Here is a 26,821-nt window from a genome sequence, read left to right as displayed (position 1 = left end):
GGTCAAACGACAAGAATTTGAATCCTGACTTTGCCAATAAGTTACCTTGTGACAGTGGGCAAGATCAACTATCTGGTAGTTAATCTCTCTGGACTCAGACTGGAACTGAATCTACAGGTATATTGTTTGTATCTGGGCTTACACTCTTATATTCAGAATGTTTATTACTATATATCAGACAGCAGTATGCTAAGTGCTGGAATTATAAATACAAATAAAACAGGACCCACTCTATTGATTCTACTTGAAACCTTCCTAGCTCTGAATAAAAGTAACTGACAGCTCTGGACATTCTTGTAGCATCTTCTAGAATCCAGGGGATGTTTCCATGCTACACTGGTGCATTAGAATAAAACTTAGTGGAATGGCTAGCCCTGCAGCATGAAAGTTCTCCAGTCTCCCAGACTCTATAGACCCGAATTCTCTCAGGCTTTTTTTTTTTTTAACCTCCTGCTGTGCCCCCAGCACAATAACAATAGTCCTTTCCTAATGTTTCTTGGAACTACCTTTTTCATTGCTGCTTGCCAGAACATTAGTCCAAGAGGAAGCTGTTTAAAGTTTCTGAGCAGAGGATACCATAATTAAACTTTTATTTTCCTTTGAAAGATCAATCTGGTAAAATGTTACCTATCTGGGAAACCTTGCCTTCCCAGCTGGCTCATTTGTTGTCACACTTATTTTTTTCCACTGGTCCCATAATGGACCCTCTGACTTTTTTTCCTATTTATTGCTTTTGACCTGTCATGATTTATTTCCTCACTTGACATTATCTGGGCAGAATACACGTCTCATAGCTTCTCTCCTGAATTTCTTTCCCTTCCGAAGCAGGGACAAAAATTTTCTGAAGTTTTATGTGAATTTTTATTGTTCTACTAACAAAGAGAAAAACAGAATTGCAAAAGTTAATGTATAATGCCTATCCTCTTTCTACCTACATTTTGCCCCTTCCCATTTTAGATCATATAGAGACAAATTTTGACTCTTAAAGATAGGTGTTAGTATACCAGTGACTGGAGTAAGATTTATCTATATTTCAGAATAAAATCAGCTATTTTATTGGACATTTTAGTCCAAGAATTGAGTTCAGGGGTGTTAAATAGAATGAAGCTTTTAGATAAAAGAAAAAGAAATAGGGTTTGAGACACTGTAAAAACTGACTTTGAAACCTAAGGTGTTAACAAAGTTGACTTGCTTTCAGAGATAGGTAGATTGTAGCTACAGGGGAATAACCAAGAAAATTTGTCCAACAAAAACCCTACATTGAAGGTGTTGTCAAATACATGGATCACAATATTCCTGAATGTGACCAGAACCAGATTAAAATGTAAGTGGGAAATATTGAACAAAATATATAAAAAAGACAGTAAAATATGGGTAACATTTGTATGTAGTTTTCCTGCAGGGATCCTTATCCATAAACCATGAGTTTAGTGACCCCCATTTTTGAGTTTGATAAGACTGCCCACATCATAGATAAGGAATATATCCTTATCACAGCTATCTAAAGTCAATAACTTTTCAGTATTGAGTAATATGTCAGTGGTTTTTGAAGAATATTTGTTCCTGCTAATTTAAGCTCCTAATTAATACTTTTGGAATGGGAAAGCAGCTTTTGTTTTTTTGTTTTTTGTCACTTTATAATATGAACAAATTGAGACAATAGAGAAGGGATATTAATTTCAATTCATTAATCATATATTAAGCAGCTGCGTTGTGCCAGGGAGTGTGCTAGTAATACAAACAAAATAAGTCTTTCTCCTCAAAGAACGTAGAGGCTGTGGAGGGAAAACAACATGTACACATGAAGCACAAAATCTATACAAAGTAAATATTAAGTAATAAGAATATCAACAACTGGAACGGTCAGGAATATCTTTCTTTGAAGGTACTAAGTGACCCTGAGTGAGCTTTTTTAAGAAAATGTGGGATTCAAGAGGTAGGGGCCAGGAAGGGAGAACATTGTAGGTGTGAGAGAAAACTTGAGCACAAATATGGAGGAAATAGATATAATATGTTGGGGACAAAAAATAGACCCATGTTGGCCAAGTGGCATAATGCATGAGGGTCTGTGACATGAAATTATCCTGAAATGATTAAGTGTCAAACAGAAGCGTCAAACTACATAGAAGTAGTAGAGAGCTTTGAAGTGCCTATGGTCTCTCCTTCAGATTGGATGGTTGCCACATCTTGTTTATGCTACCTTTCCCACATCTGTTTCATTGATCCCTTTCTGTCTACTCATATCTCAGATACTGTCATCACCACTTACTTGGTCTATTGCAGTAGCCTTTTACTCCATATCCCTACATCCAGGTTCTCTCCTCTTCATTCCATCCTCCATAGAGTTGACTATATTTTATCATTTCCCTGCTCAAGAAGTTTTCCTCACCTTTAAGATAAAATATGAACATCACTGTTGAGCATTTAAAGCTGTTAATGTAACAATTTGGCTTCTGGCCTATCTTTTCAGGCAGATTGCATATTCTTTACCTCCATGATCCCTACTGTCTAGCCAAACTGACCTTGCTGTTCCTTATTTGAGATATTCTGTCTCCCATTTTAAGGCCCTTATATAGGCTGTTTTCCTTGCTTATAATTTCCCTATCCACCTTTGCCAGTTGTAATTCCTAAATCCCCTCAAGGTATAGCTCCTTCAGTGCCACCTTCTTCAAGAGACCTTTTCTTATTTCCTGGGTTATTAGTCCTCTCTTTTCTTATCACTATTTATTTTGTCTGTGGTCTGTGTTTAAATCATCTGTGAACATATGTCTCCATTTCTTGTAGAATGAGAAAGAGAGGGGATTCTTTAAATTTTTTGTATTTGTATCCTAAGCTTTTATGTGTCTGGCACACATAATAGATATTTATTTGATAATAACAATATTAGCAGCTAGTATTTATATAATATTTTAAGGTTTGCAAAGTACCGAAAATATTTTCGTATTTCAACAATTCTGGGAGTAGATGTCATTATTTTTATTTCCTTTTTATAGATTGGGAAACTGAGGCAAACCATAAGAGGAAAAAAAGAAGAAAAAGAAAAAAATTAACATAGCATGTATTGATCTACATTTAGTCTCCATAGTTCTATCTCTGGATGTAGATGGCATTTTCTATCCAAAGTTTATTGAAATTGCTTTGGATCACTGAACCACTGAGAAAAACCAAGTCTTTCATAGTTGATCATCACACTGTCTTGCTGTTATTTTGTACAATATATTCCTGGTTTTGCTTATTTTGTTCTACATCAATTGATGTAAATCTTTCTGGGCCTTTCTAAAATCAGCTTGTTCATCTTTTTTACAGAATAATAATATTCCATTACTTTCATATACCATAACTTATTCAGCCATTTCCCAATTGATAGGCATCTTTCCAATTCTTTGCCATCAAAAAAAGAGCTGCTAAAAATATTTTGCACACGTGGATCCTTTTCCTTCCTTTGTGATTTTCTTGAGATATACAGATCCAGCACTGATATCTCAAACAGTAATTTCTAGCCCTTTGGGCATAGATCCAAATTGCTCTCTAGAATCATTGGATCATTTCACAACTCCACCAACAATGCATTGTTTTCTCACATCCCATCTCCAATGGAGATTTATTATCTTTTCCTGTCATCTTAGCAAATCTGAGAGGTGTGAGGTGGTACCTCAGAGTTGTTTTAATTTACATTTCTCTAATCATTAGTGATTTAGAGTATTTTTTCATATGATTATAAATGTATTTAATTTCACCATCTGAAAATTGTCAGTTCATATCCTTGGACTGTTTATCAACTGGGGAATGATGTCTATTCTCATAAATTTGACACAGTTCTTTATATATTTTAGAAATGAGGCCTCAGAAACACTGGCTCAAAAATTTGTTTTCCAGCTTTGTGCTTCCCTTTTAATCTTGTTTGTTTTGATTTTGTTTGTGCAAAACCTTTTTAATTTAATGTAATCAAAGTTGTCCATTTTGCATTTCATAATGTTCTCTAGGTCTTCTTTAGCCATAAATTCCTCCCTTCTCCAAAGATCTGATACATTCGTTTCTGAATAATGAATAATGTTCATTATTCAATAGAATATGATTCATTTTGTTTTAATTGTTTCTTGTGTTATTAGTGCAGGGCTCTTGTGAAATCTTTCCTTCATTTTTTTTTCTCATTTATTTTTTCCTTTTCTTTTTTTCCCCCTACCTTCCCATCTTTTATGAAAATCTGTTTATCATGAATGGACCAAAAGCATTGTGACTTTTACTTTTATCTAGGTTTTTCCTTTACAGCAATTTTTCATATATATATTTTATGTGTGAATATTTATACATACAAACATATATGTATATTTTTAATTACAAGTTATTTTTCATTTTACAAATTTAATTTTCCTTTAATGTGTGTTGGCCATATTTTGATCTTCCTTGGGTCTGTTTTAGCAACATCTCCCTATTTAGAAACATCTCTAGACTTCATTAGCATAGTATTTACTACTTATTTTAGATGATTAAGAATAATGTCAAATAGGAATTAGCTTATATTATATCTTATACTTTAAGTGATTAGTTTGCTTATTTTAAGAAACCATAAACTTAGGACTGAGAAGGATCTTAGTCATCATCTTGTCTTGAAGGAACTGAGGTCCAGGAAAGGGTAAATGACTGCTCTTGGGTTACATAACTAGTGACTGAGCCAGTTATGGGTCCAAATCATTATTCTTTCCATTGTACAATGTTGTCTCCATGAGTATTGTTTAAAATTGCATCAAAAATATTATTGAACCGTATTGACATTCAACTTGATTTGTCTTCTCAGGTATAATTTCATAATATGATAAAGAAGGGCATTTAATTCTAGAATGTGTTATGGCTCACACAATTTTCAGGAATCCTTACCTCATAGTACAGAAAATCTGTTTTAGTTCTAAAATCTAGGATTGCTTTCAGGGTACAAATTATTTGGGTCTTTTCTTACCAAAAGGGACCAAATTGAGTCTATCATTCCTTCATTATGGAAATGACTTGGACTTGAGGAATGTATCTGAGGACTTTCTGGTCAAGCTGGAGCTCCTTGTCTGATGACAAGCCACATTACCTATGTTGTGCATTTTCATCCAGTCACATGTTAGAATGAATTGAGTAAGACTGATAGAGAATAGATCATTAAATACTTTGAAATGATAGCTATTTAGTAGAATTGTCTCTTTGGTTTGTAGGAATTGATGCTGTAGGTCAATAACTAAAGGTATAGGAAAGTCCTAACTCGGATTTGATTTTCTCCTCTTTGTCTTTTTCAAACTCCTAGCTTCATTTAACTCTGATCATGTGCTATTTTTTTTTTGGAAGTCTTTATCTGCTTTGTTACTAGTCTTCTATCCCATTTCAAATTATGTATATGCTACTAATTGTAATAGCTCACATTTATATAATGCTTTATGTGTATGTGCATGTGCATCAGTGTCTATGCAGCTGTGTATATGACGATCAAACTTCCCAAATCTTCAATCTATTCAGTAATCATTACTTATGTTTCCATTTGATTTGAGCCATAGTTTTTTAAAATCATTTCATATTTCCCTATATTTTATGATCTTTAACCCTTTTCTTCATCCTCACTGTGATTTTCATTCTCTTTATCCTTCTGTTTTGTTTTGTTTTTATTTTTTTCACCCTTTTCTTCTTTACTTTTCATCCTTGCATTTTCTACACAGTCCTTTTTTCCCTAACTTGATCCTTTGGTGAACAGATCAACTCTATAATATCTTTTATTTTTGAATCCCCTGATCCCTTATCCTGATCATTTCTTATCATATTACCATTCCTAGATTACTCCTACCATCCGCCATCTTCACTTCTAATTACATGATGTTCAATGGAACTGGAGGAATTAATGAAACGTTAAATGGGTTAATTAATGAATGTTGAGTGGGTTCACTACAGATTTATGTCATCTAAACATAATCAACATATTCAAGATACACACTCAACTGGGCCCTCACTGAAGCCCAGTAATCATTCTTTACCCATCTAATTGATTAACTATGCTATATCTCATAGCAGTTGTTCTAAACCCTCTCATTTCTTCTCAAGCCTCCCATGGCATTTGCTCTTATCAGTCCAAAGACCTTGCCTCATACCTCACTGAAAAAATTGAGACCATTCACTGAGAATCCTTTCTCTTTTCTTCCTTCATTTCACATCACTCAGGCATTTCTCTACCCTCTCCTCCCTTATTTCTGTCTTGAATAAAAAAGGAGCCATTCACCTTGCCACAGCCAACTCCTCCACATGTATCCTTTCCCATTTTCTCTAATCAATTGTGCCCATTATCATTCCCATTCTCTCATCTTCAATTTCTTTTAATTTGCTGGTTCCTTCTTTGCTGTCTACAAACAGACTCATCTTTCTGCCATTTTTTAAAAACACTTCATTTCCTTGATCCTATCATTGCTGCTAGATATCATCTTGTATCTATTTTCCCCTTCTTAGGCTAAAGCTTTCAAGAATGTTGTCAATGCTTGATGCCTCCACTTCCCTTTCCAGTCTAGTGTTTGACCTCATCATTTAGCTGAAACTCCACACTCCAAAGATACAAGTGACCTCCCAATTGCCAAACGAAGTGACCTCTCAATTGCCAAACGTAGTGAACTTTTTTTCAATACTCATCCTTCTTGATCTCTCTGTAGCATGTGACACTGATTACCTTCTTCTCCTGCATACTCTTTCCTCTAGGTTTTCATGGTATAACTCTCCTACTTCTCTTTTTATCTGTCTGCTTCTTACTCTCTTTTGTTGGCTTTTTATCTTTGTCATATACACTAACTGAAGGTGTTCCATAACCTCTGTCCTAGTTCTTCTTCTATTTTGTGCTATACTATCTCACTTGGGTGAATTCATAGCTTGTATGAATCTAATTATTATCTATGTAGATGATTCTTCTCTTGCCCCCCCTCTCACCCCCTGATCTATATTGTACTCATATTCTCTTTTCTAAACTACAGTCCTAAATAACCAACTGCAATATAGATATCTTGAATTGGATGGTCCTAAACAGAAATTGTTATCTTTCATTGCTAACCTTCTTCTCTTCCCAACTTTCCTGTGGGTGTTATGAAAAACCAGAGAGAGATTAGGAGAATTGACAGTATTAAATGCGGCAATGAGATCAAGAAGAATGAGGACTGGGAAAACGTCATCAAATATGGTAATTAGGAAATTATTGTTAACTTTCATAAGGATACTTTCGGCTAAGTAATAAAATCAGAAGTAGAATGAAGAGGGTTTAGAAGAGAGTGAGAGGTAAAGGAAAGGCTCTGAATACAGATGCTTTTCTCAGATGATTTTGCTGAGAAAGGGGGAAAGATATAGAAGAATAACTATAAGACATGATATGAGCTTGTAAGGTTTTCTTTTTAAAATTTTAAAAGAATTTTATTTTTCTCAATTCATGTAAATGTTTTAAACATTCCTGTTTTTTTTTTAATTTTAAGTTCCAAATTCCTTCTTTTTCTTCTGCCCTCCCTTCTCTATTATAAGAAGGTAAGCAATTTGATATAAACCAGAGCTTCTTAAACTGTATGTCATGTACCCATGTAGGATCACAAAACTATGATTCATTTTCAGTAAATATTTGATTTGTATATCCTTATACCTGGGATTGTGTAAAAATTTCTCAGCTGAAAAGGGGTTCTGAGTGTGTATAGATTATACATGCCAGGTCATGCAAAACATATGTCCTTATTAACTATGTTACCAAAAAATAGACAAAAATCTCCCCAAGAAAAATAGAGTAAAAAAAATATGCTTCAATCTGTATTCATATTATATTAATTCTTTCTCTGGAGATGGATAGCATTTTCTTCCATCATATATCTTTTGGAATTGTATTGCTCAAAATAGCAATTTTCCCAATTGATTGTTGCATGATATTTCTGTTACTCTGTACAATGTTCTGCTCCCTTAACTTTACACCAGTTCATATATATCTTGCTTAGTTTTTTCTGAAATAATTCTATTCATCATTTCTTATACCACAATAACATTCCATCACAATCATATGCACAACTTGTATAGCTATTCACCAATTGATAGACATCCCTTCAATTTCTAATTCTTTGCCACCTTAAAAAGAATTGCTATAAAATATTTTTGTACAAATAGGTTCTTTCCCCTATTTTGGATGTCTTTGGGATATAGAAGATTTTTTTTAAAAAAAATGAGGGAGATGTTAGGCTCAAAGAACAAAATAGTCAATAACTTTAACAATCTAGTGTTTGACAAACCCAAAGACCTAAGCTTTTTGGATAAGAATTCACTGTTTAACAAAAACCGCTGGGAAAATTGGAAATTAGTATGGCAAAAACTAGGCATTGACCCCACTTAACACTGTACACCAACATAAGGTCAAAATGGATTCATAACCTAGGCATAAAGAATGAGATTATAAATAAGTTAGAAGAACATAGGATAGTTTACCTCTCAGACTTATGGCAGAGGAAGGAATTTTATGACCAAAGAAGAACTAGAGATCATTCTTGATCACAAAATAGAAAATTTTGATTATATCAAATTGAAAAGTTTTTGTACAAACAAAACTAATGCAGACAAGATTAGAAGGGAAGCAATAAACTGGGAAAACATTTTTATAATCAAAGGTTCTGATAAAGGCCTCATTTCCAAAATATATAGAGAATTGACTCTACTTTATAAGAAATCAAGCCATTCTTCAGTTGATAAATGGTCAAAGGATATGAACAAACAATTCTCAGACGAAGAAATTGAAATTATTTCTAGCCATATGAAAAGATTCTCCAAGTCATTATTAATCAGAGAAATAAATGCAAATTAAGACAACTCTGAGATACCACTACACATCTGTCAGATTGGCTAGAATGACAGGGAAAGATAATGCAGAATATTGGAGGGGATGTGGGAAAACTGGGACATTGATACATTGTTGGTGGAACATTCTAGAGAGCGATTTGGAACTCTGCTCAAAAAGTTAACAAACTGTACATACTCTTTGATCCAGCAGTGTTTCTACTGGGCTTACATCTCAAAGAGATCTTAACGAAGAGAAAGAGACCTGTTTGTGGTAGCCCTCTTTGTAGTGACCAGAAACTGGAAACTGAGTGGATGCCCATCAACTGGAGAATGGCTGAATAGATTGTGGTATATGAATGTTATGGAATATTATTGTTCTGTAAGAAGTGACCAACAGGATGATTTCAGAAAGGCCTGGAGAGACTTATATGAACTGATGCTGAGTGAAATGAGCAGGACCCAGGAGATCATTATATACTTCAACAACAATTGATGATCAGTTCTGATGGATGTGGGTCTCTTCAACAATGAGATGAACTAAATCAGTTCCAATAGAGCAGTAATGAATTGAACCAGCTACACTCAGCAGAACAACTCTGGGAAATGAGTATGAACCACTACATAGAATTCCTAATCCCTCTATTTTTGTCCGCCTGCTTTTTTGATTTTCTTTACAGGTTAATTGTACACTATTTCAAAGCCCAATTCTTTTTGTACAGCAAAATAACTGTATGGACATCATGTATACATATATTGTATTTAACATATACTTTAAGATATATAACATGCATTGGTCAACCTGCCATCTGGGGGAAAGGGTGGGGGGAAGGAGGGGAAAAATTGGAACAAAAGGTTTTGCAATTGTCAGTGCTGAAAAATTACCCATGCATATAACTTGTAAATAAAAAGCTATAATAATAATAAAAAAATGAGGGAGATAAGTGTGTTTATAGGTAGCAAAAAGGAACCAGGATTTGGAGAGAATGATGATAATGATGAAAGAATGTGACAGTAAGAAGCATCTTCTGGAAAAGAGAGAAGTCAATAAAATCAAAACAGGTTGGCCTTGCTAAGTCCATCTAGGACGTTGGGCCTTGGTAAGGATAATGACCATTTCTTCTTCAGGGATGGGAATTAAAAGGAAGAGAGTACAGAAGGATATCAAAGGATTGTGAGATGAGAAAACGAGAATTAGGAACTCATGGTGAATGGCTTTGCTTTATATTGTTGGAATTTAAATCCTGGATATGATTAATGCATAATACCTTACAAACTTCAGGAAAAGGGAGCTGCTACAGTTTAGGAATACCATTACACTAATAACTAAAATAACTAATAGTGGGGGATTGAAGTAATCATATTCCTGTTGTGTATTCTTTTCATCATAGCAGATTTTCACTTTTTCATGACTTTCTATCCTGTTTGTTTCTTGTCCATGTTCACTCAGTGTAGTGGAGACCTTCCTCTAGATCTTTTTAGATTTTCTAGAAAAAAAGTACAGAACTTAAGCTCTCATTCATTATTCCTATATTTCACTGGAAATACAGCAGGACCAGGAGATCATTATATACTTCAACAACAATACTAGATGATGACTAGTCCTGATGGATCAGGCCATCCTCAGCAACAAGATCAACCAAATCATTTCTAATGGAGCAGTAATGAACTGAACTAACTATACCCAGAAAAAGAACTCTGGGAGATGACTAAAAACCATTACATTGAATTCCCAGTCCCTATATTTATGCACACCTGCATCTTTGATTTCCTTCACAAGCTAATTGTACAATAATTCAGTGTCTGATTCTTTTTGTACAGCAAAATAATGTTTTGGTCATGTATACTTATTGTGTATCTAAGTTATATTTTAATATATTTAACATCTAAAAAAAAAAAAAAAAAAAAGGAAATACTACAACAAATGTATCCACTCTCTTGACTTTTCATTGCCCTTTAGATTATCTCCATCTTTGATTATTTTTCAAAGATTATGATGTGTTTAAGACTCAAAACCCACAAAGCATCACTGGGAAAACATTTGTATTAAATTTTTGGTTTTTAGGTTGAGCAGGTTGGGATCATTAAAAAGACTGAAAAGACTGTACAGATTCCCCAATGTAATCCATCCTGCTCTCTTCCTTCTGTTCAATTTTGGGCCCAACTGGTTGTCCATCTGCAGTGGGCATCTGCAATGCCTGACCCAGATAAGCATATAGTGTTGGAGTAAATGAACTGATTACCAATTCTACATCACAATTAAGATAAAAGGCATTTCCCCCATAAATTTCACCAATTAAATGGTTCTTCCTGGCTTTTGACATTTATCTTCAGTGCACTTCTCATCATTGCAGACCAATCAGGAATTGCTGCATCATCTCAGCAAAATGCATATGATTCACCAAGGACCAGAAAGTATGACCTACAGAAAAGAATCAGAGCAAATGCCTGACTCTTTAAGAAATACCCCAGTTATCCAAATACTACTTTTTTCATATTTAAATGTTTCTTTGGGTTCTCTTGATTCCTCTAATAATCATTATCTCATAAAGATACTGTCAGTTTCATATATTTTTGAAAAAAAATTATCTTTAACTTTATCATTTATATTTCTCCTATATCATTTCCCCTTTCTCCCATCCCAGAGACACATATCTTATATGCATTATTTATTTGTTTGTTTGTTTGTTTGTTTATTTTTTAATTTTTATTTATTTATTTATTTTTTAATTAAATAACTTTTTATTGACAACCCATGCCAGGGTTACAACGTTATCCCTTGCACTCACTTCTGTTCTGATTTTTCCCCTCCCTCCCTCCACCCTCTCCCCAAAGATGGCAAGCAGTCCTATACATGTTAAATAGATTACAGTAGATCTTGGATACAATATATGTGTGCAGAACTGAACAGTTTTCTTGTTGCTCAGGGAGAATTGGATTTAGAAGGTATAAATAACCTGGGAAGAAGAACAAAAATGCAAGCAGTTTACATTCATTTCCTAGTGTTCTTTCTTTGGGTGTAGCTGCTTCTGTCCATCCTTGATCAATTGAAACTAAGTCAGATCTTGTCTATGTTGAAGAAATCCACTTCCATCAGAATACATCCTCATACAGTATTGCTGTTGAGGTATATAATGATTTCCTGGTTCTGCTCATTTTGCTCAGCATCAGTTCATGTAAGTCTCGCCAATCCTCTCTGTATTCGTCCTGCTGGTCATTTCTTACAGAACAATAATATTCCATAACATTCACTTATATACATTTTTTAAAAGAGGAAAAGTAAAGTTTTGATTCTCACTTATAGATCCCTGTCTCCACCTCTCCATAGTGGGAATAGATATCTTCTTGTATCTCTTCTCTGAGATCAAGCCATCAATTCCTTCCTTCCTTCCTTCCTTCCTTCCTTCCTTCCTTCCTTCCTTCCTTCCTTCTTTTCTTCCTTCCTCCCTCCCTCCCTCCCTCCCTTTGTCCCTCCTTCCCTTCCTTCTTTCCTCCTTTTCTCCTTCCCTCCCTCCCTTCTTTCTTCCCTTCCTTCCTTCCTCCTTCATCCCTTCCTTCTTCCCTTCTTGCCTGCCTTCCTTCCTTCCTTTTTTCCTTCCTTTCTATAATGGTTTCCATATGTAGTGTCTTGTGACCCTTCTGGATGAAAGTATCTCTGAAAGATGTGAGACTTCTGTGTGTTCAATTTAGCCTCTTCCATTTGTTAAACATTAGTCATATTTATCCAACATACTTTTCCCCATTGTCCCCTGTGCCACCTTTATATTGAAGCCACAAATATATATTGATATAGTTGGGGGGCATTTGCTCAGTTCTTTATACAATTTCTTTTCCTCTTCATCTGCACCAGATTTTGGCTCACAAATTTCAGGTTTCTTCATGGTAGTCTTTTTATTTACATACAGCATAAGTACTGAAAGATGAGGTGACCAAAGCATATCAGTGATGTACCTTGTTACCTTTTGATACACAAAGAAAAAAGTTTAATTTCCTTATTTACCTCTCCAAAGAGAATCTTTGAGCCATCCTTTGATTTAGCTACAACGTGTTTCTTTTGGTTTTATTTATCATGAGAATATGGATATTGACATGTTTTATTTTTTCAATAGTATGGAAATTTTTTGTTGTTGTCAGAAAAAGATCTCACATTTAGAATCCCGGGAATTGTTAATATTTACAGATGGTCTAAAAACTGATTCTTTAGTATTCCCTGCTTCCTACTGTATGATTTTTTCATTATATAATCTTATTTCATATTTTTATTATTTCATTATTTACCCTTTTCTAACATTCCTCTAATCACCTATGCAAAAGCAGAAGGAGAGAGCTACTCAGGTTTGAAATTTTTTGACATTTTTATCCTCTTAGATTTCCAGGTCAAATAATTCACCATTTGATGGCTAACCTGTTGGCAATGAATACCTCTATACTTAGTTGATTCTCAGATAGTAGACTCAGAAAGGTAACACTTATTAGAGCCTTTACTTGCTGAACAGCAGCATAGTTTTTGAAAAACAAGGTTTTTTCCATCAGAACAGAACTTTTTGGAAATATTCTTATTATTAATATCATTTAAAAATTACATAATAAGTATATAATCAGAATTTGAGAGTTGGAAGGGACTTTGAGCAACCAACTAGTCCAATTCATACCCAAAAGAAATTCCTGTTGTGCCTGACAAGTAGTCACTATTCCATTTTTTAAAGAGTATTCAGGATTGTCTCTTAACTTCAGATTTTTCCTTCAGTATTATGTATGTGATTTTGGTTCAGATATAGGCTATATTTCCTCTCAGAGCTGACTTGTATAAAAACTGAATGAAGCCTGCAGTCTTGATTTTAGTAGTGATGGCAATGAAAATATGATAGTTCTAAAGGTATGATAAAATGAATAAAACATCTTTATTTTTTAATTAAATATAAAAATACTTTTGCAGCAAAAATTTTAATAAGATAGTTTCGTGTTATTTGTCAGTGTATACCACTTATGTTTTCTCTCAAAATGCTTCATTGTAGGAGTGTTACCTAGAGGGAACTCCATTATTTTGTCATGTCCTCATTATTTCAAATACTAAATTAGTGATGTCTGAATTAATGTTATTATGTTATCTTAAGGGGGGAGCTAGGTAGCACAGTCTATAAAATGTCAGGCCTGAAGTCAGGAAGACTCATCTGGTTCCATCAGGTCTCACACACTCGCTGAGGCAAGTTACTTAACCCCATTTGCCTCAGTTTCCTCACCTGTGAAATGAATTGGAGAAAGAAATAGCAAATCATTCCAATGTCTTTGCCAAGAAAACCCCAAATTAGGTCACAAATAGTTGGATGTGATTGAAATGTTAGAACAAAGGTACTATTTTAGAGGGAATTGTAGGGTTTTTTGTAAGTCCTTAGACCAGGATATTAAAAATATCCTTATTATGAAGGCTAGCTGAAGAATGGGAAAATTCTAGTTCAGTTATCTCCCTTTTTTCAGAACCACTCCAACTCAGGAAATAAGAGTGAGAGAGTTTCCATTACTCTATTATGCTGAAATCTAACATCTGCTAACCTTACAGGTATGCATTTGATATTTGAGCTACATGGCCAACCTATCAGAGTTGGGTTTTCTGCAATACAGTTTGAATGTTTGATAATTCAACGTTAGAGGAAACTAAAGTATCTGGTATATTAATCTTCAGTATCTTCCTGAGATATGGTATGTCTCATGTCATTGATAGACTGTCCAAATTTCACAGGCATACAGCAATGAAGTCAGCACAACAGCTGTGTAGATTTACAAGTGCTTTAATACTTGTCAAATTAATCAAGAGCCATTGAGTTAAATTTAGGATATTTTAGTTCATGAGAAATTGTCCAAAGGAAGAATTTATTCCAAGAAAGTAGTCTGACCTTGTCATTTCTTCCTGTTATTTAATATATTTTCTAACATTTATGAATTTTAAGCATGCCTTTGAACTTAGTATAAATTCCTTAATTATAAGTTGCTATATAGGTAAGGGGAAGATATTGGACATGCAATTTGATTAATTAGAAGAAAGCACTGCCATTATACTTAGCCACAGGCTATTTCCTTTACCTATAATCCTCTCCTTCCTTCTAGCTCTCCCATTTTTCTCTCTTTTTAAAAAAAAGATTAATTTTTACGCATTCTTTTCTTTTTAAACTTGAATTCTAAATTATTTCCCTGCCTCTTCCCCTTTTCCTACCTACTGAGAAGGCAAGCAAATGGAATCTTTTAAACATGTGAAATTATGAAAAAATTATCTTTCACTTTGTACTCAGAGTTTATCAGGCCTCTTTGTAGAGGTAAATAGCATTTTTTTTAATCATGAGTCCTTTGGAATTTTGGGGGGGGTCATTGTATTGATCAGCGTAGTCTTTCATAGTTGATCATCATTACAATATTCTATTCCTGTGCACAATTCTTTCCTGGTTCTTTTCATATTACTCTGCATCATTTCATATAAGTCTTCCCAGGGTTTTCTGAAACCATTCATCTCATCATTTCTTATAGCACAATAGTAGTTCAAAACAATCATATACCAAAACTTAACCATGTACTCCCCATTTAATGGCTATCCCCTCAATTTTAAATTCATTGCCTCTACAAAAAGATAAGCATTTTTATACATATAGGTCCTTTTCTTTTTTCTTTGTTCTCTTTGGAGTATAAACCCAGTAATAGTATTGCTGAGTCAAAGGGAATATATAGTTTTATTTTTCTTTGGGTATAGTTCTTAAATATTCTCCATAATGGTTAGACCAGTTTATAATTATAGCAGGTTATTAGTATATCTATTTATCTTCACTTATTTCAACATTTGTATTTTCTGATAGGTGTGAGGTTTATTAATTTGCCTTTCTTAAATCAGTAATGATTTAGAACTTTTTTCCTATAAATTTATATACTTTTGATTTTTCCCCCTAAAAACTGCCTGTTTATATATGTTTTTATATACTTTTACCATTTATCAATTCTGGAATTTTTTAAAAATAAATTTGACTCTGTTCCCTATATATTTGAGAAATGAAGCTTTTATCAAAGAAACTTGATGTAAAAAATATTTCTTTGTCGTCTATGGTACCTTTTTAGCAAAATGTGGTTTCCTTCATTATCTCTTCATTAGGTCTGTCTTTTCTTTTGCTTTGTCTAAGATCATAATTTTTAGTCTTGCCGTTTTTACTCCATCTAGAGTAAAAAGATTCTGCTCAATCTCTTTATTTTAAATCTGTGTGTGTCTTTCAAATGTGTCTTTTACAGGCAAAATATTCTGGATTCTGATTTCTAATTCATTCTGCCATCTGTTTTTGTTTTATGGGTGAGCTTATTGCATTCACTTTCACAGTTAAACATATTTTCTCCATTTTATTTTCTTGTTTATCCTTCTCTCTTTTCTTATCCTGTTCCTCCTCAAAATCTATTTTGCTTTTAGCCACTGCTTCCCTTAATCTGCCCTTTTTAATTATCTCTCCTACTCTGTTATCCCATCTATTATTCTCTTCCCTTCTTATTTCCCTTTTGATTTTCTTCATTTTTATACCCAACTAATTATATATTTTTTTCTCTTTGAACTAGTTCTGATGAAAGTGAAGATCAAGCTTTGTCCATCAATCCTCTCTCCTCCATTTCCCTCTCTACTGTAAACCTTTCTTACACTCTTCTTCCTTTCCTCTTCTCCCAGTGTATCCCTCTTTTTATCCCTCCATTTTTTTTAATTCAACTCAACATAATCAACTTGGACTTATTATGTTCTCTATATATGTAGATTTCTTTTAATTTCCCTGATAATGATTAAGTTCTTAGGAATTACATGTATCATCTTTATATATAAGAATGTAAATAATTTGACTTTTTTGAGTCCCTTATGATTTACTCTTTCATGTTTACATTTTTTATACTTTTCTTGAGTTTCGTGAAAAAAAATTTCTATTCAGTTCTGGGTTTTTTTCCAATCAGGAATATTTATTTGAAAGTCCTTTATATTTCATTAAATATCATTTTTTTTAGTTGAAGTATTATTACACTCAATTTTGCTAGATAGGTTATTCCTTATTGTAATCCCATCTGATTTGCCTTTCAGAATATTATATTTCATGCTCTCTGTTCCTTCAACATAGAAGCCACTAAAATTTTGTGTGATCTTGACTGTGGTCCACAACATTTGAATTGTTTTTTAGCTGCTTTCATTATTTTCTCCTTGATCTGGGAGCTCTGTAATTTAGCTATACTATTCTAGGGAGTTTTCATTTTGGGATGTCTTTCAGAAGGTGAAGTTTGGATTCTTTCTATTTTATTTCTTTTATATGTTGCCCTCTGGTTCTAGAATAACAGAACTATTTTCCTTGATAATTTCTTGAAAGATGATGTCTTGGCTTTTTCTATGATTTTAACTTTTAGGTAGTGCAGTTAGCTCTCTTAGACCCATTTTCTAAATCAGTCATTTTTGTGATGAGATATTTCAAATTTTTTTCTTTTTTTAATTCTTTTGACTTTATTTTACTGTTTCTTTATTTCTCGTGTAATTATTAGTTTCTCCTTGCCCAATTCTGATTTTTAAAGAATTATTTTTTTCAACTAGTTTTTGTACTTCTTTTTCCATTTGGCTTATTTTGCTTTTAAAGGAGTTTTTTTTTTCCAGTGAATTTTTGTACCTCTTACCATTAGTTCAATTATGTTTTATTTTATTCAATTATGTTCAATTCAATTAGTTCAATTATGTTTTGTTTTATTTTTCACTATTGTTTGTGCCGTTTCCCAAACTGTTAATTCTTTTTTTTTCCCATAACTTTCTCTCACTACTCTCATTTCTTTTCCCAATTTTTCCTCTACTACTCCTATCTCTTTAACTCTTCCAGCTAAGGCTAGGGTGCAATTTGTTGTTGTTGTTGTTATTTTGAGGCTTTGTTTGTAGCTTTTTTCAGTATTAATTGTAGCTATTGTTGTCTTCTGAGTTTATTTCTTGTTCTTTCTTGTCACCAAAGTAGCTTTTTATGGTAAAGTTCTTTTTCTTGTTTCCCCTCATTATTCCAGCCTGGTTCTTGATTTTGCGTTTTACATTCAAGTTGGGCTTTGTTTACCTGCAGGGGAGGAGGCACTGTGCCAAATTTGAATCTTTTTGTGTATTGTGTTCAGAATTATTTCTGGGAGTCTGTCGGTATTTGCTTCTCCTAAAGTTGTCTGATTTAAAGAGAGGTGTGGTTACTACTTTTCACAAAAATGACTGATTTTTAAAAATGGATCTAAGAGAGATAACTGTCCCTGCTCTCCTGCAATTGCAAATACTAGCACTCCTTTTGACCCTGAAATTATGATATGGCTCCTACTCCCTTGTACTTCTCTCTGCCTTCTAACTGTGGCACAGAACTGTCTATGGGCAATAGAGTTGACAATCACCAGCAATGTCCAGTGCCAGCAAAGAGCCTATCATAATCTCTTTCTGATCAGTTTTCTGGAACCGCCTCTTTTACTGTCTCTGAACTGAGAGTTCCCAAAGTTGCTGCTGCAGTTGGTCACAGCCACTCTAGGCTGGCACCTACTCTAGTGTCACAGACTTGCTCCTTTCTGCCTCCTAAGCTGGATTACACTGGAAAAATATCTCACATTGACTGTTGGCTTTGCTGCTCCAGCATTTGATTTTAGGAGTTATATTAATTTTGTTTAGAGGTAAATATTGGGAGATTTCAGTTGAGTTGTTATCTGTACTCTGCCATCTAACATGCATTTCCTTAAGGAAGCTTAAAACAACAATAACACACAACTAAAACCTTAATTGCTAGCTTTTGAATTAACATTACTTTGTATTTTGATTATTTTACTTTCACAAGCCTTTTATTATGTTTATTTTTTATCTTATACTTATTTGTCTAATCCCTTTATCATAATAGAGTTTATAATCCATATGAACAAGGTCACTCACTTTCTGAATTGTCTTGGTATCTTCCAAAGTGTCATTTGCTCGTGTAGGTGCTCAATAAATATTCATAGAATGAATGAAGACCAGTGTTTGAGCCTTGATTATTCCTTACTGGCATTGGGATCTAGGAGAAGCCACTTAGTATCTCTCTGTCCTCATCTGAAGCTTGAGCATATCTGCTCTGATTCTCTCATAGGATTATTGAGAGAATCAAATGCAATAATTGATATAAAGTTGCTTTCTAAACTGTAAGTACTCTTTGCTATATACTTATTAAGCATCTTTTTTTCTTTACATTTTATAACATTACAAGTGATTTACAAGATCAGCAAGTAGACTTGCTGACATAGAATTATTGCTGTGCCACTGGGTCCCTCTAATATAAATTATTATGAACAGTTTCTTTTTGGTAACAGAATATCTTTTGGAAAGTCTAGCAAAAGACATCGCAGGCATTTTGATGTGAAAACATAAGTGCTGTTTTTTAATGCATTAAATACTATTTTTGGAATTGAGTTAGTGCTGGGTATCTTTTTCCCCAGCAAAGCAACCTAATTAAGGTAATGGTTCCTACACAAGTACAACTTGTGTTAATTAGTCAACCCTAATATGCTGCTGTTGTTTCTCTTGCTTCAGGTTAAATGGAAGTCACCCTTGGGAGCTGGATGCCTGTGTAGTAGATCTACCACATCAGGAGATTGCGATGAGTGGGGGAGGAGAGCAACCAGATATCCTCAGTGTTGGTATCTTGGTCAAAGAAAGATGGAAAGTGGTAGGTCTGCTTTTTATATAAAAGCTGTATGAATTATTATTATTCAACAAATGTTATTCAATGAAGCAATAAAGGATTATTAATTTGTTTATATACTTGAAGCAGTTTTTCTGTGATTAGAATAATTATTTTTTTATAGGCAGGTATGTAGCCCACTGGAGTATTGGCCCTGGAAATCAGAAAGATTCATCTTCCTGAGTTAAAATTTGGTCTAGACACTTGCTAGCTGTGGAATCCTGAGCAAATCATTTAACCCTTTTTGCCTCATTTTCCACATGTATAAAATGATTTGAAGAAGGAAATGGCAAACTATTCTAGTATCCTTACCGAGAAAACTCCAAATGGGGTCATGGACAGTTGGACATGACTGAAAAATGACTTAATAATAACTATACCCTTTTTTATCCTTCCTTCTGTCATATTGAGTTTCACAAAAATGCTACTTTCATTTCCAAAAGGAAAAAAGAGCTTCAAAATGCTTACAAATATGTAAAAGAATTTTATTAAATTTCAAAATTCTTTGAATGGCAAATGATTGGGTGAGGGGAGAGGGGGTAATTATGTAGAAAATTAGAAACCATACCTTTGGGAAGACTTGACTTTGAATAAGACCATCCTATTATTCAAACACAAAGTATGTTTTTTGTTTGGCCTCTTCCACCTAGTTATGCTTTATGTCAAACAGTATATGAACATAAAAAAAAAACACTATATGAGACTCAATCTAAGACTTCATTACCCCTCAGATTTCTATCTCTTGCAGATTTGATAATAATGTCATATCCTTCCCTTTTATAAAGTTGCTGATATATCTTAGTGCCCCATCAGAATGTTGAGATTGGCACTTTGGGGGGTTTTTTGTTCAGTAATATTAAAGGAAAAGAGGTATTGCCACACACTTTATCCAGTCTTTTCCTCTGTAAATGCTGCTCAGACTTACTAATAATGAAGTTTTAGATTGACTAACACCTGAAGTGAGTTGGCAGAGTACATGAGAAAGCATGTTGATCACTTCCTTGCCTGTAGCCTTGCATTAGGAGACTCAGATTGGGATTACAATCCCAAAAGCAGCTATATAGGTCTACTCTGTTTTCTGTCTTCATACACTTTTGGGGGGCAGGGAAGGAAAGGGGAAATTAAAAAGTATATTGTTGCCTCTTTCCAGAGTCAGTGACTGGGGTAAAGAGGAGGAAATTTTAAGAAGACTGGTATTAGAAGGCTGGTGGGATATTTCTATTTTAAAATTAAATTAAATTTGATATGTATTAAGCACTTCCTTTGGACAGAGCATTGTACATTATTTCATTAGGTTTTAAACATAATTCAAATGCTTGCCACTTAATGAATGAATTCTCTAAAGTGGAGAAATTCTATGACACTGTTATTCCCTGTGCTGTAGGGAAGTTATCAACTGAGGAATCCTTTGGATAGTAATGGGCAAATTTTAGGTAAGATTTTGTCCCTGTCTTTATGGAGCTTATCCTGGAATAGGGGATACTTAGATAACTGCTCTAAAAGTATTGTTGTGGAAGATCTAAGGCAGGAATGGATTTTGGCAGATTTCAGAATACTGAGATTTGCTAGAAGTAAATCTTTGAATTGAATTGAGCCTTCAAAAGGAATTCATTAGGCAGAATTTGGGGGGGGGGAAAGGGAATTTGTGGCATAAAGAACAGTGTTAGTAAAGTCATTCATTGAAGAGATGGGGAGATCAGGAGCATGCTATAGTTGATGAGCTCATTTAGGCTGGAATGTAGAGTAGAAATATGAGAAAAGACCAGAAAGGTAAGATAGCATCGGATCTTGGAAGACCATGAATGGCCAAGGAATTCAATATATATAGTGAGGAATTTTTAAATTGTTTTGAGCAGTGTCATCATGTAACAACCCGACTTGTGTTATAAGCAAGATGAATTTGGGTAGCAATATAAAATATTGCTGGAACTGCAGGAAGGTGAAAAAGTGGACATAGGAAGGTCTCTCAGGTGTGCAGGTAGGACCCATTATGTTGGTACCAGTAGGATTAGGAAAAAATGGATCAATGCACATGGGGATTTGAGAGGATTTAGGAAAGATAAAAATCAAAGCTAATTCTGGTGGGCCTTACAAGATCTAAAAGTATTGCACACTAGGTGCCATCCAGTGGTTTGAACTCCCTTTGGAAAGGATTTGAACTTAAGCTTACCAGACAAACTGAAATCCTCTTTTCATACAGAACTCCAGCAAATTATTTAATTCCATTTTGTACTATCATTTATCCTTTTTATTATAGCTTGTTATTTCTTTTATTTCTGGTTCTTTACTACCACAAAAGGTCCTGTTACATATATTTTGATATAGATGGAACCTTTCTGTCTTTGCCCTTCTTGAATTTGGGATATGTGCCTAGCATGAGAATCTCTGGGTCAAAGGGGTGATTAAGTAACTTTTTTTATTTCCAAAACATTTTCCAGAATCAATTCATAGCTCAATTCATAGCTTTTACCAAATGTATTAATATGCCTCTCTTCCTATTGCCTCTGTGATATTGATTATTTTCACTTTTTTCACCTTTGCAAATTTTGATGGTTTTGAAATGAAATTTTATAGTTTCAACTTGTATTTCTTATTATCAATGATTTGGAATAATCTTTCATAAGGTAGTAAATAGTTTGTAGTTCTTATTTTGAGAACTGTTCATGCACTCTTTATCACTTATTTATTATGCATAGTTCTTGTTATTCTAACTTTTGTGTTAATTTCCAATATAGCTTGTATATCAGTCCTTTATGAGAATTATTAAATACATTCCCATTCAGTATTTTTATTCTTAGCTTCATTGATTGATGCAAAAACTTTATAATTGGAATTATCTATTTTTGATATTTATGATTTCTCATTAGATTAAAAATTCTCCCAGCCATAATTTTTAAAGTATCTCTGTTTTATTTAAAATTGTTTTGCTGTTATCTTTTATTTTTAGGTTGCACATCAATTTGGAAGGTTACCTCATCCTCAGTGATGGAGAGAGAGAGACAGACAGACAGACAGACAGACACAGGGACAAAGAGACAAACCAAAAGATAGAGATAGACATATACAGAAGAGGAACAAAGAGGAAGAGGGGGAAGGGAGGAAAAAGAAAAAGGAAGGGAGGGAGAGATCTTGAAAAATAGTGAAAAATGGAGGATGTGAAAGGAGATGCCAAGTCATTTTCTAATTGTAAAGAGTTGGAGTTCTCAACTCAAATGTCACTTCCTCCCTGAAGCTTTTCCTGATTTCCCTTGTAGACAATAATCTTTCTCTTGTACCTCATGGCATTTTATTTTGCACTTCACTGAACATGTTATATTCTTATACTTAATTTTGTATCTCATTCCCTTATTGGACTGCATTCCATGAAGACAGGAACTTTGTAATAGAAATCTGTTGTTCATATCATACTGAATCAAATAGAACTTTTATGATTTGCTAGTGTTGGTTTTTAAATGAAATCTTTAGCCATATTTCTTCAGGGTTACATTTGCCCTATTAAAAGCATTTTTCATCCTCCTAAGGACTAATAATAGCTAACTTTTGTGTAATGTTTTAGGGTTTGCAGAGTGTTTTTCATACATTCTTATTTGATCCACTGCTTTAACAACTGTAAGAAAGGTGCTGTTTGAGGTGGAGGGTAAGGTCTACATCTGTGTTTTCATCTTTGTGTAGAGAGTTGGCCTTGAGGCCAAAGTAAAGCCTGTTTCTAACTCATACTGGCTTCATCATCTTCAGTAAATCACTTAACTTCTGAGACCTCTAAGCAAGTAAGTCTCTGAAACTGTAAAAAGCAAAGAAGGTATTGACCTCATTGTTAAGAAAAAATTTCCTCACTATAAGATCCTTATGGTGAAATCATAGGCCCAGTTCTTATCCCTTAGGAAACCTCTAGATGAGGAAACTCCTTTGACTAACGTGGATCAGAAACCATTCTGTAGTTTACTTAGGCTTAGGGTGAAACTGGGAAAATTAAGAGATTAAAAGATCTGTATAATAGGGTTAAACAACCATTATGTTTAGGACTTGAATCCAAGACTAATTATCTGCCCACTATAGCATTCTGGCACTTATATTTTCTCCATTTTACAGATGAAGAAACTGAAATGAGTAATACCATAGGTAAAATGCAAAATAGAAGGCATTATATGTCTTGCTGAATGATTCTTGAATTTTTTCCTTTCTATGTCTGGGCAAAACTCTTTCCCCTGCTCCCTCCTCCAATCTTCTTATCTCTATCCAACTCAGAATTATGCCTTCCCACTTCTGTCCTCCAGCTCTCCCTTTACTGTATTCTTTGAAACCCCCATTCTATCATTTACAAACTCTTTCATCTTTCTCCTTTTCCACTCTTTTCATTTTTTGGTACTCAGGTTTTCTCCAGACAATTCCTTCCTTGCTGCCTGCTGCAGTTCTGGCTGTTTCTTCTCTCATATTCCCTGACATACTAGGTGAGGAGGAGGAACTGGCATAGAGCTCACTCCACACTGCCACTTTCAGACCTTCACTTTGTTATCACACAGAAACTTTTCCTCTTCTGCAAGTTATTCCATTCATATTTATATCACCTAACCTATGTCCATGTGATTATTTACCAGCTTCTGTGTCACTATTCTCTCTCTCTCTTTTTTCTCTGTCTGTGTGTCTCTCCCATTCCTGCTCTCTCTCTCTCGCTCTATTACTTTTTCTCTCTTCCTCTCCCTTGCTCTTAATGCTATATTGCTTTCTTGCTCTCTCTTACTCTTGCTCGCTTTCTCAAATTTATTGATGCCTTTTGTTTTTCACGTTACAATCCTTTATATATTGCCTATTCCTGTAGCACCTTCCCTTATAGAAAAGTAGAATAGCACAATGAATGCCCCTGACATTTGTATGCAGCATTTTATATCCATTTATACCCAGTCTTTCTATGGAGGAGAGAAAATTAATCTTTTGCTTTCTTTTAAGGTGTTTACATCAATTTATATGTCGTCTTAGGTTTTCCTGAAACCATGGACTTCATAATTTTTTTCAGGACAATCTTATTCTATTATGTTCATATATTATAACTTTTTCAGCCATTCCCAATTAATGGACATCTTCTCAAAAGTGTCTTACCACCCCAAAAAGAGCTAGTATAAATATTTTTGTACTTATGGGTGCTTTTCCTCTTTCTTTGATCTCTTTGGGGAATAGACCTACTATTGGCATTGTCAGGTCAAAGGTTTATACAGTTTTAGCACTGTGAGAATAGTTCCAATTTGTTCCCTAAAAAGGGTAAATTAGTTCACAGTACCACCAACATTGTTAGTATCCTATTTTTCCTATATTCCCTCCAGCATTTGTCATTTTCTTTTATGTCACCTTATTCAATTTAATGGGTGGGCAGTAATGCAGAATTATTTTAATTCGCATTTGTCTAATTCTCTTATTTTTTATACAACCATTGATAGCTTTGATTTATTTTTTTTCTGAAAATTATCTCTTCATGTCCTTTGACCATTTATCAATTGTAGAATAGTTAATTTTTTTTAATCAATTTGACTTAGTTCCATATACATTTGAGGAAAGCTTTATCAGATAAACTTGCTGCAAAATATTTCCCCAGTTTCCTGCTTTTCTTTTAACTTTGGCTACAGTGTTGTTGTTTGTGCAAAAGCTTTTTAATTTTATATAATCAAAAATGTTTTTAAAAGCTTTTTATTTTCAAAACATATGCATGGATAATTTTTCAGCATTGACCCTTGAATAGTCTTTGTGTTTCAGATTTTCCCCTCTTTCCCCCACCTTCTCCCCTAAGTGGCAAGCAATCCAATATATGTTATACATGTTAAAATGTATGTTGAATCCATTATATAATCAGAATTATGCAATTTATATTCCATAAACTTCTCATGAAGTCTTCCCCATTCATAAATTTTTCTACATTCCCCTAACTTGCTTATATTTTACCCTTTATATTTCTTAGGTCTTTCAAAGTTGTTTTTACAATGTTATTTTATAAATTGTTTTCCTTTGCTTACTTCATTATGAATCGTTTCATACAAGCCTTCCCAGGTTTCACTGAAGCTGTTCTTTTTTACTTTAGGCAGTGCTGTGTTGTTAACCTTGCTTTTTTCTTAGCCTAGTTCTAAGTCTGAGATCTCAGACCATGTATTGGCCCCTCAACTGCTAGCCTGGAACCAGAGCTGAGTTCACAATCTTATTTGCTTTGGGTGAACTGCCTAGACCTATTTAGAGTCCAGGGGCAGAGTCTCTTCTTAGTGCCCTCTTTCCTTGAGATCTTGCCCTATGGTTAGATTATTTCCTCTCAATTTCTTGACATCTACAGTGCCTTCCCAGCTTATCCAAAAACATGCTTAAAAATCTTAAGCTTTCACTTTGTCCTGTTATCTTGTAGCCTTCTCTTTCACAACAATATTCCTAATAGTTGTGTATGACCAACTATTTTCAAATCTCTTATTTTCCCCCAAATCTTTATTTTTTATGGAATTGAGTGTTTATTTTTTTCCTGCTTATTAGTATTTTATTTTCTCCAATTAATGTAAAGATAGTTTTCAACATTCATTTTTGTAAGATTTTGAGTTCCATATGCTCAAAAAGTTATCAAACTGTGCATAACTTTTGATCCAGCTGTGTTACTACTGGGCTTTATATCCCAAAGAGATCTTAAAGGAGGGAAAGGGCCCACATGTGCAAAAATGTTTGTGGTAGCCCTTTTCGTGGTGGCTAGAAATTGGAAACTGAATGGATGCCCATTAATTGTAGAATGGCCGAATAAGTTATGGTATATGAATGTTATGGAATATTATTGTTCTGTAAGAAATGACCAACAAAATTATTTCAGAGAGTCCTGGAGAGACTTAGATGAATTGATACTAAGTGAAATGAGCAGAACCCGGAGATCATTATACACGGCAACAACAAAACTATATGATAATCAGTTCTGATGGACTTGGCTCTCTTCAACAATGAGAGACAAGTTCCAATTGTCCAGTAATGAAGAGAGCCATCTACATCCTGAGAGATAACCATGGGAGTGTGGACTACAACATAGCATTTTCACTCTTTCTGTTATTGTTTGCTTGCATTTTTGTTTTCTCAGATTTGTTTTTTCTTTCTAGATCTGATTTTTCTTGTATAGCAAGATAACTGTATAGATATGTATACATATATTAATTACCTGCCATCTAAGGGAGAGGGTAGGGGGAAGGAGGGGAAAATTTGGAAGCAGAAGATTTTGTAAGGGTCAATGTTGAAAAAATTACCCATGCATATGTTTTGTAAATAAAAAGATATAATAATAAAAAAAATTTTTTAAAAAGATTTTGAGTTGCAACTTT

The 26,821-nt window shown here is 34.0% G+C and overlaps 1 protein-coding gene across 3 annotated transcripts in view; it reads left to right on the top strand.

Moving 5' to 3' along the window:
- TTBK2 (tau tubulin kinase 2) overlaps positions 1-26,821 on the top strand; it is a 221,075-nt gene that overhangs the window by 25,508 nt on the left and 168,746 nt on the right. For all 3 annotated transcript variants that reach the window (XM_031952168.1, XM_031952169.1, XM_031952167.1), the window contains exon 2: positions 19,352-19,487. In XM_031952168.1, coding sequence (XP_031808028.1) covers positions 19,419-19,487 — 69 coding nt within the window. In that variant the 5' untranslated portion in view covers positions 19,352-19,418. The remainder of the gene's footprint in view (positions 1-19,351; positions 19,488-26,821) is intronic.

The sequence above is a fragment of the Sarcophilus harrisii genome, chromosome 2 (assembly GCF_902635505.1).
Source record: "Sarcophilus harrisii chromosome 2, mSarHar1.11, whole genome shotgun sequence".
NCBI classification, from domain to species: domain Eukaryota; kingdom Metazoa; phylum Chordata; class Mammalia; order Dasyuromorphia; family Dasyuridae; genus Sarcophilus; species Sarcophilus harrisii.
The sequence above is the reverse complement of the archived record's forward strand: the minus strand, read 5'-3'. Positions and strand labels throughout refer to the sequence as shown.